The sequence below is a fragment of the Falco peregrinus genome, chromosome 5, assembly GCF_023634155.1.
Source record: "Falco peregrinus isolate bFalPer1 chromosome 5, bFalPer1.pri, whole genome shotgun sequence".
In the NCBI taxonomy this organism is placed as follows: domain Eukaryota; kingdom Metazoa; phylum Chordata; class Aves; order Falconiformes; family Falconidae; genus Falco; species Falco peregrinus.
The window spans coordinates 106894709-106915815 of record NC_073725.1 but is presented as its reverse complement, the minus strand read 5'-3'; the positions used below and the strand labels follow the sequence as shown (position 1 = coordinate 106915815).

The window sequence follows — 21107 nt, the reverse complement described above, 5'->3', positions numbered from 1 at the left end:
CCTTCCAGAATTTTTGAAACATAACACATAGAATAAAAGATGAGCTTTTCACCTAGGTCAAAGGAGCCTGTAGTTGTTTTGCAAATTATTATTTTCCTTAGGAGTTGACAGAAAGGCTAGTCCTGCTTTCCACCCCCCTGCCTCATTGGTCTCCAACAAGTACACTTGTAATTTGAAGTATCTCAAAAGTATTTAAAATTACTGATGAACTATAATTAAAGCATCGGAGTACACTGAAATACTCTCATTATAAGTAGATTTTCCCTTGAGGAGAGTAGGACAGGAATATTTTGAGGACTATCTTCCCACCTCATTCTTCCACAGGTCTGTGTCTATTTCATTACAGAAACCCACACACTGCTTTTACTACTACTTTCAAACATAAATTGCAAATGTATAGAAATACTACATTTGCATAAAGTGCACATGAATAAGCATCAGCTTTGAGCAAATCTGGCATCTCCTGATAACTGCAATTATTATTCAGTATGATAAATGCATCTTGCTCAGGCTTCCAGAATGGCCAACATGGGAGGGGGAGAAAACAAACATGCCCGTCTCACTCAAAAGAAAGCAAGACTAAATGTGATATATAAATATGTTTGATGTATCAGCAGAAAGAGTTCCCCATGGATAATCAAAAATCCAGAAGAAAAAAAAAAACCTGCAAACCCATCTAAACTTAAAGCATGTGCAACAACAATAACGGCAGAACCAGCAAATTGATTTTGGTTTAGTCAAAACTGTGAAGACTTAACAGTGTGGTACTTCAGCTGAAAACATGTTTAAACCAACAAATGCGGTTTCATACATGTTTCCTAAAATTCCAAAATCCATGTAAAATGCTTTTATTTAGGCAATTATTTACTAGCCATCATGAACAGACTTATCTTATAGCAGGCCAATAGCTAAAACAGCATTTTACTTAAAGTAGGACCATTTCTACTGCCTTCACAATCAGATCTGGGCATGCTACTAAACCATCTTTTACATAGTGCAAGTTGGGCAAGAATGAGGCAATTTAACAGATTTGAAAAAAGAGGGGATGGGTAAAAGGAAACAAGAATTACAGATGGTCTCCTGAAAAGAGCACATGACAAAAGGTAATTAAAAACAACTCTTGAAGACTTGACTATTACCAGTTATTTTAACTGAACTTGAAAATTCGTATCATCTTTATTTTGAACTGTTATTCAAAGGCAGTTCTAATAATGTTAGATCTGTGTTTAGATCATTAAAACTTCCTCTTAGAAAGTTCTGAAGTAACAAATACCTTTTTTTTTAATTTAAGAAAACCAATAAACAATTAGCAGAGATACTTATTCACTTACTTGACTTGCTTTACACAAAGTCTTTGGCTGTGGAAATACTTCTGATTCCTTGTTTTGTTGTACAGTCTAAGTTAAAAAGAAAGCATGATTCGTAAGTTAACATCTACAGCTCAATTTCCAGTGGTGGTTCTCTGTTTTTATGAAAGCACAAAAATGCAAATTTCAACAGATTTTGGATGTAATTCAATCAATTTTGTAAAACTGATATAATCAATGGGAAGCTGAAAAAAAGAGTAAAGAATTGAATGTATGTTTTGTGCTTTCAATATTACAGTAAACCTTTTAACCATAACAAAACACTTCTGAAGACAGACAACTACCTTTAAAAAAAAAAAAATCCAAACACCACCTCAACACACTGAAACTGGCATCAAAACAAATGCTACCAAGTGAACAGTTCAGTACTTTGTAATCAGTCTGGTAAATTGCCAGGAAGGCTAATTCAGTATTTCTTTTCTAGGAGTTTTATCTAAATCAGCTTCAGAAAAATTAAATGCTGTTTTCTCCTAGGATTTCAGAAGTATTTTATACCTTTACAAACTGCATCCAGCTATTTCTTTAGTCAGATTTCAAGAGCATAATATAATAAAATTCAAATATTAGAAAATATTAGAAAAAAAGAGGCATATAGATAAGGTACTTTACTAAATTCCTGTGGCATTCTTTGAAAGGCTTGTTATAGCCATTTGGAATACCTCTTGGCAGCACAGAACAGGAAAACGCTGCTTGCAACAGACAGTACTTGGCTTACTTGAATTGCCATGAAAAACACTCAGGGAATTGATAGTCCTTAACAAAAAAATAAGATTAGCTTTATGAAGTGGTAACAAGTACAACATCATATTCTTAAAGTCTAATTATACAAGAGTTAAGAAGTCTTTTGCTACTTTGAGAGTATATGTGGGCCATGGAAAATTTTGTCTCATGAAAATATGTACACTCAGTGGACATAGAAGGAAAAAAGGGTATGACTGGCATATGAAGAGCTAATTCCCAGGCTATCAAGCAGACAGGGGCAGTTATGGATAAAGCCAGCTTTTTCTAAATGCTCAAAGATGTCACAATCTTCAGTCAAATCTGTACCAAGGTTAATTAGTACATGAAAGAAAAATACTGCTCAAAATGTACAGTTCTTCAATACTGTATCAAGATAGCTGCTCAATGCTGTACTTGGACCTCCTCCTCCTTCTGCAAAACAAATCAGTCCAAACATCTCAAAAAGGCGCTGGCTAGTAAAATAATCCTAGCATGTAGTAGTCACAGCCGCCTTGAAAATTTTCAACAGCAGCAGATTAGAAACAATCCAATTAGACAGCACAATGAAAACACACCCATTTCTTAAACATTAAGGCAGGGATAATTATTCTGAGGACAGAAAAGCAACACTTGAAAAATACGTGAAATTCTAACATAATACTTAGGCTGAATAGTTGAGCTTTTGATTAGATCACTGTTATGAGTAAGTCATCACCATATCCAGAACGGAGAGCAGTAACTGACCCAGACAGGGCTACCAAAGAACTTGTTAAAACCCAGTGGCAAGCACTGGATATTAATAAACATTAGGAAATTCATGCAGATGGAGCTGTAAGTAGCTTTGGTGTTTTTCATTCTTGCATTATTGTTGCACTCAAGATGCAAGAAGACATAATCAAACACTGGCTTAGTTTGCATGAACATAAATAAGTCATTGGATAACTTCAGAGATGGGCACTACAGGAACTTTGAAGAAAAACAGAAATCCAATAATGTCTTTAAAACTGAGGTAGCCAATTATACAACAGAGCAATAATAACTGATAAAAAATAATTTATAACATAAAGCCACATGCATTAATCTTACAGACTATGAGTGACATTTTCACCTGGTCTCTCAAAGCAATTTTACTACTTTGGCTTATGTTAAGACATAGTCAATAGATTCTTCTCCAAGAAATAAAAACTTTAAGAGGTCATTTATAAGCAGTACTAGGACAAAATAAACCAAGGTGGTCAATTACACAAAATAAACCAGTTTACCATCCATTTTACTAAATAACTAACAGTACCTCAATGCAGCCCACAGGTATCCCCAGCAGAAGGGGGTCAAAATTGAAGGAGTATAAAACATCCAAAACAAAGTAACTAGAAGCAGGAAACTCTTAATTTTGTACCTTCAGCGAAGGTGCAGGTTAAGACTTCCACAGTATTAACTCTTGTAACACTGTAACCTTCTTCCCCCTTTCAGATCATCAGTTCTCAGTAATTTTCTGACAAGTACCAATGAATTCTTCAGGATGTCCTCATCCCCTAACAGCACCAGCTTAAAAAACCCTCCTCCTCTACAAACAGGTCTGTCACTGATAGCAGATGCTAATGATATAAAACTAATGGAATTGGATTTTTAAGTCAGCAATTAAATTAATATCACACAGTTGAAGTCCCTAATTATTTTTAAAAGGCTCATATATAATAGCAGATTTTCCAAGAGAAAAATACATGTAGCCTAAACACAGTCTAAAGCTTCATGGATATAAAAACCCATAGAATACCTGAAGGGGAGAGATTATCTTGCTGTTCAAGGCTGATGGCTTACTGTGAGATTCTTTGAAGCTTTCTGGTGTTGCAAGTTGGCCAACCGAGGCAGAGATGTTTGGTGTTAAGGAAGTCTTAGTGAGAGACTGCTGTTGCATTTGGTCATGCTGTGGGGTCAACCTGAGTTTCTGGAGAAGATCAACACTTGTATGGGATGTATTTGAGACAGTTCCTGTATTTGTTGATGTCAAGGGTGCTATAAGCTGGCTTTGGCCAGCCATTAGATTTTGTGGAGCGTGGTTCACTTCAGATGGCAGTTGATTCACTAGTGGGGATATCTGCTTGGCAGCTTGCTGCATAACTTGCATTATACTGTTGTTTTGTTTTAGGCCAGGAAGCATCTGAGCAGGGGCAGCTTCCATTGTTGAGGCTGAATTAAGAATAGGGCTTAAACAAACTGAATAGCTTGAAACATTTTTTATATCAGGCTGGGAAACTGAAGCTGGAGGTATTAGCATAGGTGTTGAACATTCTTGCTGATTGAAAGGATTGGCACTGCTTTTAATGCTTGGACTTTCAGATTTCCCTAGAGATTGTTGCATTACTGTTGACTGGTCAAAGGAAAAAGGCAAGAGCACACTGTGCTGCTCTCTGGCAGAGGTGTCAGTCTGCAACTTCTCCGTGCCCTCTGGATTGGGATACGGAGCTGTGGGCTGTTCCTTTGGTACAGAGGTTCCAAACAGTTCCTCCAAAGTCAGATGCTTCTGCCTTGACTGAAATGGCTAAAAAGAAGGGAAAAGGAAATTTTCAGTTTAGAAATATACACACCACTGTGTACCTCACATAGCCTATTATAATTTCAAGGAAACGATGAAAGACAACTAGGTCAAATGTACCTAAAATACAGTTTGGATATCAAGCATGCTCTATTTACAGGAATTGTGAAGTCAATTTCATTTACAAGCAACATCCTATCTAAGCTTTTTCTCTACAGCCTTTGACAGACAGACTGTGCACTAGTAGTACAGGAGGGGCAAGGCTATGGATTCTGTCATTGAGATGGCACCTGCCATCATTGATCACAATGACTACACAAAAGACTTCGGGGGCTGGTGGGGGGGAGTGCATAACATCCATGTTTCCATGTTGAGCAAAATCCACACAGAATTTAGAGTTGCAAATAATTAAATAGCCAAAAGTTCTTGCCCTTTTTCATTAACAATGCAACAGATGTTGCAATAGATGAAAGAATCTGAATAAACCTAAACATATGTACGTACATCTCCTTGAAAAGCGTGTACATATACACACACAGTTACATCTACCAGCCCTTTAGCCTCTCCCAAAAATACACATCTAGCCTACACCACTGCCACTGACATTACTAAATATCCTTAAAATCAGATGTTTCACCTTCTTAATATTTTGCTGAAAATATTTAAAAATGTGTTTCATGAGAGAAAAACCCCAGCTATTAATACCCTTAATCTCACAATTTTCCCTTCCCCCCCCCCCCCCAAAGGTTGTACAGGACCAGAAGTTATGTAAAACAGCTGGACTAAAATACAACATTCTGTTCAGAAGACTGAATGGCCTGCAGCACAATTCCAGTATATTCTGATGGTATGTCTAAACAAAGATGCTATTTTACAATGACAACTACCGTACCATGACATTGCTAGGCTAGATGTAATTTTACCAGCACAAAAAACAATAGTGAAGGTACAGCAGTACAAGTAGCATGCAAATAGCCTAACAAAACCCCCTTGAGCTTGAAATCATATTGACTTCTGCCTGGGTTACTAATATATACTGCCATTGACGTTACTCATTTTTACGTAGTTTAAAGTCAGGCACACTTTTTTTGCAGCCGAGACATTCTATAGTTTATAAATCTTGCAAATTATGTTAGGAATTCTTCCAAGAAAGTTGTTCTTACTTTTCTCCACTGATCTTACTGTTCCAGAGACCTGCCCCTCAACTGTAAAGATTCCATTAAGAGAAAAATCACTATTCCATCTCATTTCAAACGCAGCTTTTCACTTAGTATAATAAATCACCTCTCTTTCCTTTATTGGCATATTACAATATTCAAGTAATAAACAGAAATCTCTACCATGCTCTGATCCAAGCCAGACTAGCCCCTTACATGTACACAGTCTCAAATATGAAGTTAATTTCCAGCCCGAAGTATGAAACACATCTTTTGACTGTCCCATCTCTGGCTGAGGTATATTTTGAGTGTATCATCAACTCAGTATGTTATGAAGACCCTTATCAGCAGGGGCTGCAAAAAGGCAATGTGATCACTTTGCTTCACAGGAACAGAGTGCTGCTCAATGGGTTTCTCCAGAAATCTTTTCAGATTACTTTGAAACATGAATTTGCAGTCAGAGCTGGCACTATAAAGTTTAATTTCAGTGTTCCGGTTCAGTTTTGCTGACCACTGGCACAAAAGTATTTAATGATACAACTGAACTTCACTTTGAACTGCCAAGATAAAAAATTTGAACTTCAGAATTTCACAGAAGATATATTTTTATTCCCACATCTGCGATATCTTTAGCATGAAATTAAGTTAGTCAATCAACATACAAGTGTGACATTTCGGAGAGGATTCAGGAATCTTACCCTACTTACCATATGTACACTGTTTTTTAATTTCACTGGTCACTTGTTTTATTTAGATTAAAAAAAATACATTTTTACAATTGAAATGGAATGCTCTTCCAGTAGTCTTCCAGCTGTCCACATTATTAAAAATGTGATTAACACACATTTGTGATATATTTGAACCCAGTTAACTAGCTTTACAGAATTATAACTCATGTTACCCTATTAATTTTTTCCAGTATCTCTGCAGCTTATTTTAAATGGCTCAACAGAATTAAAAATATGCCATTTCACCCGTTCTATAAATCAACTGTTTCCCTTCAATTACTTCAAAGCAACTTGTTAGAATCTCATCTTTCCAATTTTTCCTTTACTCGTTACTGGCTTTCTGTTCTACAATTCCATGTGCTGTCAGGTGGGGTACTTCAGCTGATTGTGTACAGTCTACCTGGAGTGACCCAAAAGAAAGTATCTTCTTTTAAAACAAAGCCTCAGGCAACCCTGCTGCCAGGTCTCAGTCTGGCAGAGCTGGCTGCCAGGGGTCAGTCTAACACTTAGCTGACCCAAAAGCAGAGGTGCTGCTGAGGGGATAGAGGGGGCTAAAATAGCAAATAATCCCAGTGAACTCCCCACTCCTCATTTTAGTTCATGAACTGTTACTACACCATCCCCTAAAAGATTCCTGCTGCCCATACCCTAGCCCTAAGTACTATAGTAATATTACTACAAAGTACTTTGTTTACAAGTACTAAGTGCAAGGTTGCAAACATCTTCATAGAGCATTTCATTTTTCAGACACTGTGGTTTATTGTATCAGAAACACAACAATAACCTATGGCAAGGACGGGAGGCAGGCCTTGTGGCTTACCTCAGCGGATATTTTGCGAGAACCACTGCTGACCCTTCTGTGCCCACCGGGTGGCACTGTAAGCAGTGGTATTACCAAGGTAATACCTTGGGTGTTACAGGGAATTTAGTTATTGCAGAATTTTTTTTTTTTTCTGAATTTCTGAAAAGTCTTGCACAAGGCTACAGCTTCCTTGTGCAGAAATGCTTACTAGAAAATGGAGTCAAATATTGAGCTATTGCTACCTATTCCAGCCGCTGCAGTGATGATACTAAGCATTTTGTCTTAAGTTTCCTGTGGTTTAAAGACAACATTTACATGAAACAGAGGTTATTTTCACTAGAATTTTTACTGTGGTTTGCACCTTAATTCAGTAGTAACACCAAGCTTTAGAATTTTTAGGTTTCTGGGTACATGCTGATTCAACATGTTGCATCTAATACCTGAAACAGGTCTGAACACTGGTATTACTACAATTCGAGCAACATCCCTCCCCAACAACACTAAATTTTTATTGATTTTTTTTTCAGTATGTCCCTTCCTGCAGAGGAAGGAATATACTGTCAAAAAGTGCTTAACTTAGGAAAAAAAGCCCCAAACAGCACTACTCTTCTGCTCCCAACTAAACAAAAAGCCTCAATGCAAACCAAAACAAAACCACACAGTTTTTCCACAGTCTAAGTATTAAGGGATTGGCCAAGCAGACTGATATTATTACCAGTCAAACAAGCAGAGGTTCAATGCAAGCTATAGAAGTGTGGAAGAAGATAGGTAAACACACCTTCAATTATGTTACAGAGAATTCTATACTGCCATGACTGAAGCACTTTCTTTTTCTTGGCTGGCAATGCACTGTTGACCTAAGTTAGCAGGACTGTGGCTGTAGCTTTGAAGGCAGCACAGACAAACCTTAAGTAAATGTCTTGGAAATGAGAAAACTGGGCTTGAGTTCACAGCTGAAAGACTGCAACAATGTGTAGAGCTAACTGAGGCCACACTCAGTCCAATGTGGCAGAGGTATCTTTTTGCTTCTTGGCTCTGCAAGCCACCCTGCACATTGTCATAGACTCGCTTCTTCCAGAATCCAAGTTAGCCCATATAAACATATCTGGATTTTCACAGTAGTGTGGACACAGCCTCATATTTTTAAACACTAAGTCAAAAGACAGAATTTAGGACTCTAAAAGTCTTTAAACTCATTATTTTATTTAAAGCAGTAATACATTCAGACAACACTGCAGGCATTGTAAAAAAAAAATAAAAGGAAAATTTTCGTATCAAAACAAATGAAAAAGTAAATGAAAAAAAACCCCGCACCTTATTTAGGGTTGGATGAAACATACCTGCTCTTGCAATTGTAATGAAGTTTTTTGTTCTGAAGGCTCTGTGCTCTCTGGCTTTGGAGGATTTGCATTTTGTTGCATTCCAGAACTTGATATAATACTTAAGTCACTGATCTGACTCTGGAGTGGAGAGTGAAAAAGAAAAAAAAAATTAACACAAATACGTGAGTTTAAGTCTACATTTACACACTCCTACAATCCTGTTTATATGGCACTTTGACAGAAATACAATGTACAGAGTACTGATTTTTTTAAGACACTGTGGAATTCACAAATTTTAGGAAATAAAAATCACACCATGACATCCACCATCTGGTATACAGTTATAAAGCTTTTACTCTTTGTATTGGAGGGAAAAAAAAAAAAAAAAAAAAAAAGAGACAACTGGCTTCATACTTTTTTCACCAAGAAAGAAAATTATTAAAAAAACCCCAAAACCCAGGCTTTTCACATCCTTTATCTGCATTAGCTGCTAGCAAGTAAGTTTGCTATACTTCACTAAATCAAGAACCCAAACTAGAAACAGCTTAGAAAAAAAATCCTGTCAGAAATCATTTGTAAGTGGCTGGAAAGAGAACTTGTCACTGATTTACTTCCACCAGATCTAATTAACCATGTACATATATTTTTCAGAAGGTGTTAATTTGATCTTCTGTGAACAAGGCAAAAACAGACAAGAGAATTACATTACAACAGTAGTTTACACAGAGTTGACTTACACCTTTAACAAATACATACATAAACGAATATAGGACTTGTATTACAGTTTAAAACACCAGTAAAAAACCCCAAACTGTAGAACAGTCTAGCTTTCAAAAGGTAAACTACACCTTATGCTTATGATACAGCTGAACATTAGCACAACACGTGATGATTGCTCTGGTCACTTACCCACAGCAGCAAAATACGGGTTAAACATTTTAGCAGCAAGATAAAAAGAAATCTGAGCTTTATTATTCTTTTGTTTTCAATTTCTAATTGAACGTAATAAATGCAAAATCAAGATTATATATTGTGATTTAGGGACAGAGGCGAGAAGCAACTTCTCCCATCTTTCTGACTTTTAGCCACTAACTTGAAGGTCAAAACTGTGCTTGAAATGCTGAATGCCTTGTGGTTACAAAATCAGACAAAGCGTAGTTTTCTTTTCACTAGAGGATGAGGTGCAGTATGTTTCCCTGCTCATACTGAAACACACACAAAACACCACACTATAAAAAACATCCGTTCATTAAAAAAAAAATAATCTCAGAATTCATTCATTTTCACATATGGACTTGATGTAGTGAGTACTTGAAGGATTAAGCTGATTTGGAATCCTAGATTAAATCACTCAGACCTTCATAAATCTCTTTTTCACTCTCTCTGCCCCCTTCTCATGCTGACACTCTGCCAATCTCATGTGGGCTGCACACAAGGATTACTGTATGATCCATCTGGAATGTACCAGGCAGATAAGTACTTTCTGCTCCTAAATACAAAGTCATGTGTAATTACCAAGTGCCATAAAATAATTAAAAAAAAATTAAGACAGGAAAGGTCTCTCAAGAAACCACCTTCAAAACAAGCTGGTTACCTAATTATGTTAACATTGACACACCTTGGCTACAAGGAGTTCCAAAGTTAGCATGCCAGAGGTTTGTTGCTAGAGTTGAGGGGAGTCATCAGAACATTCTCCAAAAAAGTTTGCTTGAAACGTGACCAACATTGCTCAACTCTGTTTATCTGGCAAATTCTACAGCACTACAATCATAGTACCCTATGGGACTATGTTGAACAGCTTCAGTTTACGGTTCACATACACAGAGGACATTAAGTAATTATTCTAGTTTCACTAGCATTCTAAAAGCATCAAGAAACACACACACGCCACCAACAAATCAAGATCAAGGCAGAAAAACCTCAATGCCATAGTAGCTCTGCTGTAGCCCATGCTCTGCATATTTCCCTAATGCGTTTACAGGCACCCCTGATGTCAACTGGCCACCACAAAATCTGCATAGCATTGCCTGTTTACCACTTTTGCACTTGTCTGCAGAACTTCATCCATGATGCTCAGGAACTTTGTTTCTACCAAAAGCTTTTCAGTACTTTCACACAAAAAACATCTGAAAATCAGGAGAGAAGCTTGAATATTCCAAGTAATTTTTAAGAGCCATCTGTTGGAAAGGTATATTATCTAATACTGCAAGGTCAAAGAGGGAGAAAGTCTTCATTGCACCCTAAGAGGGCACAACCAAAACAGTGAGTTCTTGTGGTGTGCCTTTTGGATTTTTTTTTTTTTTCCCAGAAAAACCCCTTCCGTTCCCTCAAATCCATCTTAAATGATACAATATTGAAAGATGAGTCATTCAGGCGTTCAGGTTTTGATGCTTCCTTCTGTGGTCTCACAAAAGCAGCTACTTCCACAATGCTGGCCTTCATACAAAAGACACCTCCCCAAACAACACTCAGAGAATCTGAAGCAATTTATCTCCGGATTTAAAGCATTGAAAAAACAAATTACTGATTTTCAGAAACTAGTTTCTAGCCTGGGTCAAATATATTGTATTGTTTGTCACATTCACCTGCCCTCAATCTACGTCGGAAAGTGACAAATTCAGCTGGCTCTTACAAGGTTTAATCCACATGTTCATGCTTTTCTCCTTGTCCCACACTGCACTGTAACAATCTAGAATCCTACAAAGACTCAAATTGCAAGTACTCAAAGGAACCCTGCTACATAGGCAACTTCTGGAAGGAATTAAGCACTGTAGTAATGTGCTAACTCTTCTCCCACAGCCACAAAAAACAGACCCCATCTCTGCAATGTTATACTCACACATTACTATTGCACATCCCTATATTACTATACTTGGTGAGAGGTGCGTTCTTTTTTTGGATCTCTCACATATTTGTCCTGCGAGTATGAATTTGGTCCTCAGGACTATGTAAAGTAACTTTCCTAGAAAAACTAATGCTCTCCATTATGTAAACCTGCGAATTTAGCACTGGCAAAAGATACCAGACTCATCCTTCTGAAATCAATTTATTGAAATGATAGACAAACAGTAGACAGGACCATAGTAGTAAACTGGGGAACAGAAAGATAGGGGAACAGTATTGTTATAGTTAGTCTACAGCTATTAAAAATATGCTTCATAGTCGACAATTGTACTGAATGACTAAATCTCTAATATCACAAGATGCCTTCTGAGACTTAAGAAGAAACAGATGCTGCTGTGTACAACTTATTTGCTATTCCCAGAGACAAAGTTTTCTCACAGCAGGAAAAATCACTGTAAAATGGGTCTCTATCAAGCTACGTTCCAAATTGGATCACATGATCAGTATTCAACCTATCTTGCCTGAAATCAGAGACTGTTCCCAAGTCTAGTGAGTGTATTTGAAGGAGAGAACAAGACATCAGCCTGAAAACAAGGCTACTGAAACAACGGCAGAGAATGCCTGTACTTTAAACAAAACAGCTAATGTGTTAAAAATACTCTCCAGACAGGCTTTTGTAAAGATGAAAACTAACAAAAAAGTACGCAAAAAGTTGTCCACTGAAGTATTAATCACAGAAATAAAACTTATGAATTCATGCAACACGCAGACCTCACACTGTTTTAAAACAAGAAGCATTTTCCCCACATTACCCCTTCTCTCCAAGTCATTGTACATCTGTGCTTGGATCATAGACACAGGGTAGTTCAAAGTTTCTGGGCTTCTGTTATATTATTCAATTATTTAGTGCACAGCTCAGTGAATGTTCTTGATTATGGCAAATCTCCTCCACTGACTTTCAGTACACAGGAAAAAACTGAAAAGCCAAAATGTCAGCCACTATAAGGAATATTTACAATACAGGAACTTCAGAATCACAAAACCAGCCATGTTTAGTAGTAAGCTCTTCTACAGTGTTAAATATATACCTATTTGTTTGCATTTCCTTTGGGAGTGATCTCACAAAGCAAGACAGTAGGTGAATACTGAGATAAAGCAGCCCATGCAGCTGTTTTAGGAAAATATTTTGCTGTGTCTGCATTTCCAGGTATCTGTTTCTAAAGCTGTATTTCCCACCCCCCAGAAGGTAGCAATTCAAACATAAGAACATACAGGCCCATTAAATGATGGATTAGGTGCACTACTTCACAATCTTGAGTTAGAATATATTGCACAGGATGATTCAGTGTGTAAGAATTATTCTCTATCATCTTTCTCTCAGAAATAACAGGGCATGCTATTTCAGTGGACTCTGTATGATATTCTAAGCCACTTATTCAGAAACAGAAGTAGTTGGTTTATTTATTCATAAGGTTAGGAAAAAAGAAAAGGGGGGAAAAAAAAATTATTTCCTTACTCGTTCATATTCATCCTTGGCTTTACTAAGCATTTCCAAGATGTCAATGGGCCTGTTTTCATTGCAGCCATTGGTTCTGCTGGGACTTTTTCTGTCCTGGGAAACATGCTGTGATCTCTGAGCTTCTTGTTCTACCACTCTGTAACAGCAATGGAGAAACAGGATTTTATCTAGAGTTAACATCTTGCAAAAAACAGTAAGGAAAAATGTACTCCCAGCATATTAACATGTTTTGTTCTGCCTGAATAAAACCCTCACACATAGTTGACCAAAGTTACACAAATTTTCATTTGCCACAAGGTTTACACAAGTCAAATTGTCAAATGGTCTGTACAACTTATCTCCAACCCAGACAGCACTGGTCTGTCTCTCACAAAGTTTGCCTATAGTAAACACTACTTCTGTAAACCTGTCATTTTTAGACATTTTTACAATAAAATACATGGACATCCAAGCATACGATACACAAAGAGCACATGTATTATACCATAGATTGAGGAAAATGTTATTTACTCTTTATTTCCTAACTTGCATTTTTTTCATATTTAGCCAAATCAAGCCATGTTATTCAACAAAATCAATTAAAACCAGTTATAACTTAGGATGAGGCCTACCATTATCTAAGAAAACGAAACCAGTATGAAAGAAGAGAGCTGGCTCACACCAGATGTTTCTGGAGTCAGTCTACAAGGAGGCTTAGAGCAAGTTACCCCTTACTCCTCCACTTCAGGCTCTGGAAAGAACAGCAAACCATTTCCTTCTCTAGACCTGCAGGTAACTGGAATGACTACAGGGCAGCTACAACATGTCTTTTCCTCTGGCCTTTGGTGCCTATGGTTCATTCACCAGTTCTACTCCACCCCTGCCTACCTCAAGTATAAAAAACCTTCCATTTAAAAGACTGCAAGAAGATGATGTGTACCTGGTCCGTTTCATTAATGAAAGTAAAGGCAGCATATACTTCTACTCCTAATCCATACGCAGTTCACAAGATATACATGGCTGTGCAATGCGCTAAAGCTTATCCTCTTGAAATAAACACACACCAGCCTGTAATCCTTTCTTTTTTAAGCCTGCATTAATCAAATATGTTAAGAAAAAACAAGCACTGTAAACAGAGCAGAGCTCTGGAGCTAGCACATCACTTGAGAACTCTCATGCTGTGGTACTGATGGCTGGTGGGGGAGCCAAGAGGTGCCATCACAACAATCACAGGGCATGTCAATCATTCCAGCCTCCAGTTTTTTTAGGTCAGTTCGGATTCAGGACAAACTGGATTTTATAGACTGTATTTATATGCACCTCTATGTTGCCTTTTCTGAGGAGAAAAGTAGTTCAACTCCTGGAATTTTCTTCCCAGTTTTCTAGCAACCAAGGCTCTTTACTTCGCTAGAGTTTAGCTGCATTCATTTGAATAAAGGTTAGATTTGGCTTTTAAAAATTCAATGTTGCTTTCAGAATTACTTTGAATATTTTTAATCATACAAGCTGCTTATTAAGCCAGCTTCTCATTATTAGTACAACTTTGTCTGTAAGGAAGCATTCACCTGCGAACATAATTTGGAATAGGTAGGCCAATCTACAGTGTGACAATTTCCAAGAACTGCAGCGTGTGCTCCTTTGGATGAAGCAGCTCAATACCGTACCAACGTTTCTATGGTGACACCCTGAAAGAACATTTTGTTCTAGCACCCCACGCGGTCATACAGTCCTGACTTAGGACCTGTCTAAACTCAACTCCAAAACTAGGGATGAGAAAGGGCAAGGTAAAAGAACCAGAACACTTTGCTGAGATTTTAAGTGTTAGCATAATCATATCAGAAAAAAAAGAAATACTTCAGATAAAAGGAAAACTCTGGACAGCTGAAGTCACGCCTGAGCTGCGTGATAGGTGAAGCAAAGGTTTCAGTCTTGAGACATTCCTCCTGCTCTTAGCTAACTGGTCCAGAAGGTTTCAATAAAACATCTTCCCATTAAACAGTCCTAACTGGTGTCATAGCAAAGTATCTTCAAGGAGTACATCCATCTCACAGATATGTTTCGCAAAGATTTCTGAAAAACATTTTGTGATATTTTCCTGTTGTCCATTATGAAGTGTTTGTTACCTTTTTAAAGTTTACTTTTTTTTTTCCCCCAAGAATAATAAATCATCTTCTCATGTAGATGTTTAACAGCTCTTCCTCCATCCCCTGTCTCATGCAGGTTACATTCAGATGGTGTTACCAATATACCCCCAAAACTATCTGAGATACTCTCCCACCTCTGTTGCCTGTATCTCAGCAGTCAGTTTGGGTCTGACTGTTGAAACAGGGTAAAAACAAGTTTAAAGACTAACCTAAAACTAAAAACCCCATACAAATTTACATGTCAGAATGCAATAGTTTCACAAAGATTTGAAAAACCCCATTTTCTATCCTACTAGAAAGCTCATCCCTCATAACCAACCATCTTGGCTTGACCCAAATTCATTCCTTCTAAAGTCAGGAGTCTGATGACTCCCACAACATTTTTTAGTTTCAGAAAAACCTAATACATATATTAAAAAAAAAAAAAGAAAAGAAAAAAGAAAAGAAAAAGAAAAGAGTTCTGTAAATCAAATAGCTTTGCTGGGGAAAAGCGTCAACTATGGCAAATCTGTACACTGAGCATGCTCTGTATGCAATCCAGGATTAAATCTTTTTTAAGCAAGGCCTGCTGTTTCCTTCCATTATATCAGATAGTAGAAGATGCACACATTCCTTTAGGGACACAGTAGCTGCTGTGACAGTTTAAGAATATCTGCAGTTATAACATCGTGAAAATATACCTGGCACAGCCTCACAAAAGTGGGGGTGGGGTGGGGGAGACACAGAGAAAGAGAATATAAGAAGTGAAATCTGTGATTACGAAGCCTACAAACACTAATTTACTTTTCTTTTGCAAGATAAGCCACCAAAATATAAATGGATGGCCTGCAATCCTGTTAACTCAGTCTGGCACAATAAGGTCAAGTCAACCAGCAGGAAAGAGAATGCAAATCTCCTTGAAACCTTTTATGGTAATGTTTCTGAAGCTCTGAGGTACTATAAAGTCCGTACCCTTTCCTATCAGTGGTAGAAGAACCCACCTAAACAAGAGGGTGCAAAGCCCAATTTCCACCCAAGACAAGAACCTACGGAACAAAATTAAATATTTATTTCCAAATATACTGAACTAAGCCTGATGGAGCCTGCCTGCTGCCATGTGCTGAAATGCAGCTTTCCTTCTCCAATATTCAATTTTATTTTATGTTTTTTAATTATAGTGCATTTTTACTTTCTTAAATACATCTTTCACCCAGGATGAAATAACTCCTGCAGTTTCAGCCTCCATATAGAGAAGCACAGAAGTATCAGCATTTTTACTTTTCTTCTGACTGCCTTCTACCCATTTTGGAGGAGAAAAAACTTGATGTTTGTGGAAACAGATGTCAGCAAGACAGTGGCAATCCGCTTCTCATCAAGTTTTTAACAATAGCCTCTGAAGTGCAGCTTTTCCATCCTACAGTAATGTGCAACTAGAATGCCTTCATTTCATTTTTCCTAATACAAATCTTTAGATGCTCAGAAGCTATAAGACATGTGGTACCAAATTTAGTGTGATTTCATTCTACAGTGCTTTTTCAACAAAAACAAGTAAATACACTTACACTAAATACTTTCATAAGTATAGAAATGGCTTCTGCCAATACCTTTCGTACCCCCAACACAATACACAATCTCAAGGGAAAAAAAGGACTATAAGGATTCTGACATTCCATAATCTAATAATGAAGAAAGACCTTATGAAAAGAAGCGCTCAGATAACGGAAGACTTATTACTAGTAGCACTGAGGCTAGCAAAGATCACATACCTTTTTTTGACCAAGTTAACAGTAGCAAAGACTAAAAATCATAATGAAGTCCTAGCCAGCTCAGCAAAATTTAAGTCTTTATTCTACCAATATCCAATGAATAAATCTTTTTATTTACACATTTGATTTCTCTAAAGCTCAATATATGTTTCCCAAAGTCTGCTTGATGCATTAACTCTAATTTCAAAGGTATTTTAAAACCACAGTCATTCTAACACCCACCATAAAATAAAATCCAACATTTAAAAAATACATTTCAGCTTTCTGGCCTTCCAAAATAATCTGTAATCTCTGAAACTTTCTAGGCTGCTGAGATGCTACAATCACAACAGCATGTGAGTATCCACACCATAAACAGGGGTGAAGCAATAACGTCAACTTTGGCACTTCTGCCTGTGTGTGTTAACAAAGCTGCTTTACAGGCACCAGAGACCCAAGAAAAGGCAGACTATGGTAGTTTAGAAAGGAGATGACAACAGAGCTTAGATTATTCCCTGACTGACTTTAAACAAACCTGCTGGGTCTACACTATGACTAGTTTCCATATAATTAAATTTTGCCAGTCTCCAAGAAATCCCGACTTGCAAGACCCAACATGCTGATAAAGGCATGCAATAGAAAAGAAAGTTCAGGAAAGTAGCGTGATAGCAAAGAAAAGCAAAGCAGAAAACAAGGGATGAATATCCTGTGCAGTCATCTGTATTTTGCAATTTTGCATTTTTGCTAGCGTAACTACTCTGTCACACAATTCAAGCTCTTCTCTTTTGTAAGGATGTTGAAGATTTGCTTTAAGTTAATTCTTATCCTTTTCTATTAGTAAAAAGTCCTGGCTTAATCTGCAAGGCACCTCACCTGCAGGAACAGAAAGGTGCCAGAATACCTTCCAATCACAACATGTTTTAAAGACTGCACCACACTGCCAACTCAACCAGTTCCAGCCTTCTTTGACCTCTGTTCACTCAAACTTCTGTCCTCCAATCTGAAGCGCTCAGCTGTGGCAGTGCAACCATCACAGATATGCCAACTGCATTGCTACAGCGTCAGCAGCTTAAACTAACACTGCCATGTTATTGCGAAGACAGTCTTTTAAGGTTTCTTTAAATTCAGATTATGTCAGAAATACTGCTGCTGCATGACATCTCTAGGAGCCCCTGGAACTATAAAATAATGCCAAGAGACAAGGCAGCTTTATAAACCAACTTCATCTCCAAAGGGGTTAAAAAAAGAAAGAAAAATGTAAAGAAACAATGCAGAAATTAGCAACAGGCAGCTCTTCTTATTTCAGAGTTTTACTTTCTTAACATCACTAACCTGTTCCACCTACTTTTCCCACTATTCCCCAAACTCTTCGCTTTATACAGGAATATAACTAAGCCTTTAGAAAAAACAAAAAAATAAAAAACCAAAAAAACCCACAAACCCAAACAAAAAAACCCAGCCCACCACCAAACAAACCACAAAACCAACCAAAAAACCATCACCATTGTTTTTTTGATCACACTTTCTGCATCAGAGGATATTAGCCAGCATCTCTATACAAAATAAAATACAAAATAATAAACAGTGTTCATACTTGCTTTCTTGGGAGAATGCCAACTAACTTCAACTGATTTTTTTAACTGAAAAATTTAATGTTATAATTTTTTAAAAACCAAAACCAACATTTTGATTAGTACAAAAACTGGTACCAGCCAAGAATGCTGTATTTTTCTATCTAAGGAAAGTGAGAAAAACCCCAAAATGTTTAATAGGTTCAATTTTTTTTCTGTATTGCATAAAAGAATTGCAGAATAGTAAGACCACAGTACTTACTTAGCCATGAGTTTTGCTATTCGATGACAGTCATTCTTGTCGTAAAACCAGATACTGTAAATTGACACTTGAAAATAAGAAAAAAAAGTATAAGAAAATTTTTTTAAAAAGTAATCAAATCAACAGGAAAAAACACAAAAAGCAGCAGTCCATTAGATCTGCAATATATGAATTACCATCAATTTTCACTCAAATACTCTGTGTGACTGACTACTATTTATAAAGTAAACAAATAGCATATGTGCAAACACAAATACAACTTCAGTCATTAAATGCAAGAACTACAAAAAGTTGATACTGTTTGTAAATAAAAGTGGCAGGAAAACGAAACTTTAACTACCCCATGCCTTTTAACTACAGCTGCAACCTTCCTGTTTTGAATTACTGACTTTACCATTTAAACTAGGCTAAAGAACATGATCTTTTTTTTTTTAAACACTCATTTTTAAATTTGTCAATTTTTGAAGCTCAACAAAAATATTCCAGTTTGAATTACAATATGACAGTTCACTCAGAGGCTTTCCAGAAGCCTCCCTGCTCAAATTCTTTTTGTAAGGAAGGAAGCAGTACTAAAGCTCCAATCATGCTGTTACATTTATGGTGCAACTTAAAACTAGATTTATCTTGAACCCTGCTCTTTGAAGGTATCAAGGACAAAGCAATGAGGGCAAAAGGGTCTCAGCCCTGCAAGACACTAAGCCCCATTCTGGCTTTCAGAATAAGTACAAGTCCACTGAAAGTTGGCGGTTAGAACCTGGTCACTGAGTTGAAAGATACTTCATCAGAGGCAGAAATACTGTCAGTAGTACTATGTACTATTTCTTCATCAGCAATCCCACTTCAGAGGCCATTCTTACCCACACCCATGGTCATCTATTTCCTCACTGTCCCCACAGCTGTGCAAACACAACAAATCTGCAGAATTCTTTCCAAATTTGTATTTAATTCAACCCACAAAGCAGGTTATTTCAAATCTTGATTCACCTATGAAGTGTACCAATGCATAGTGTGGAAGTACATCAAAGGCACCTGGACTCTCTACATACGCTACCATTAAAGTATTTTAATTTCTGAAAATGACAGTTTTAAAAGTCATCTTTAGACTACTGTTCATACCAAAGTTTTTATGAAGTTGACATCACTGATTACAAAGATATGATTTAAAGTGGAGGAAAGGAATGTTTAAAAAACAAAACTAAACTACGTTTTCAGCCAGATGTCATTTTTTTAATTTCAAAGTGAAATCATTTGACCCCTGCCTTTTTTTTTTTTTTCCCCTCCTCAAAACACTCAATCTCAACCAAAGCCCACTCAAAATTATTCAAGCAATGACAAAGACGGCAATTACTTACCAAACTTTTTTCCTAAGCCTTCCAGTTATCCTAGGGTTACTGTGTTGAACCAAAACCCTCAAAAAGTCATGCCCACACCTCACTTCTATAACAATATCCTAAGGCAAACTTAAATTCTACTTTGCTTTTTATTTTTCAAGTTTATTTTATTAAACAGTAATTAACTTCTGTGTTCGTTTCTTTAGAAGTTACAGCTTAAGTTAGACAACAAAGCTTTTCAAGTAAGAAACAAAGAAATCAATACAGCGTAATTTAAGGAACCTTTTTCTTACAAGAAGACATATGCCAATTTTAAAGAAGCATTTCATACATATATCCAATGCTTATGAAATATTCATTAATATTTACAGTTTAATGTAGCTGGATTGTCTACTGCATAGAAACCCAAAAAAGTTTCCAGTTTGAGGTACTTCTTTAGTCATGTAGCATATCTTAACACTGAAGAAAAGCTCTTTCCCTTCCCTGACTTCATTATCAGACAAACTGCCAAGAGAAGAAAGCTTCTTCAAAAGCATACTTGCTGAAGAAATGAAGATAAGGAACCTATAATGATATCTTAATGGGACAAATGATAAAAGTCACACTCAATTCTGCCAGAAACAGGCCTACACAAGACCAGAAGTAGATCCAAATCTCAGTTTGGTGTACAGACTTATCAGGCTTTTTTTTCCACTTTGTACTGCTGGCAAGCAATCACAGGGAGTCACTACAAAACATTAACAGTATTACAAAGACGTAAAGCAGATTATGAACACATGAACTCAGGCATTAACTTAGATATGGTCCAACAGGCTGGAATGTTTACTTTTGTCTTTTCAAAAGGGGACTCATTTGTACTATCAGTTCAGTCCCCTTGCTCCAGAAGTATGTGTGTGTGTCCCAACTGCATTACTATATTTGATATATATCTTACACGCATGTAACTTTAGCTATGAACATTTGTTTATTTAAAACAGAGTTGGTACATACCAGTTCTTTTCAAATCTGTGACCTTTTTATTGCACTCAGCATAAACAATAGCTGAATGGTCATATTTATAATGGCATATCTTTCTATTACAGCTCTTTTAAGAGTTTCATGCAG

General features: G+C 36.9%; 1 protein-coding gene across 2 annotated transcripts in view; it reads right to left on the bottom strand.

Annotated features, from left to right (window-relative positions):
- The window catches only part of DCP1A (decapping mRNA 1A), a 37740-nt gene that overhangs the window by 6194 nt on the left and 10439 nt on the right, over positions 1-21107 (bottom strand). For both annotated transcript variants that reach the window (XM_055805381.1, XM_055805379.1), the window contains exons 4-8: positions 18673-18739; positions 12990-13128; positions 8648-8767; positions 3862-4626; positions 1332-1397 (exon numbers count right to left, since the gene is read on the bottom strand). In XM_055805381.1, coding sequence (XP_055661356.1) covers positions 1332-1397; positions 3862-4626; positions 8648-8767; positions 12990-13128; positions 18673-18739 — 1157 coding nt within the window. The remainder of the gene's footprint in view (positions 1-1331; positions 1398-3861; positions 4627-8647; positions 8768-12989; positions 13129-18672; positions 18740-21107) is intronic.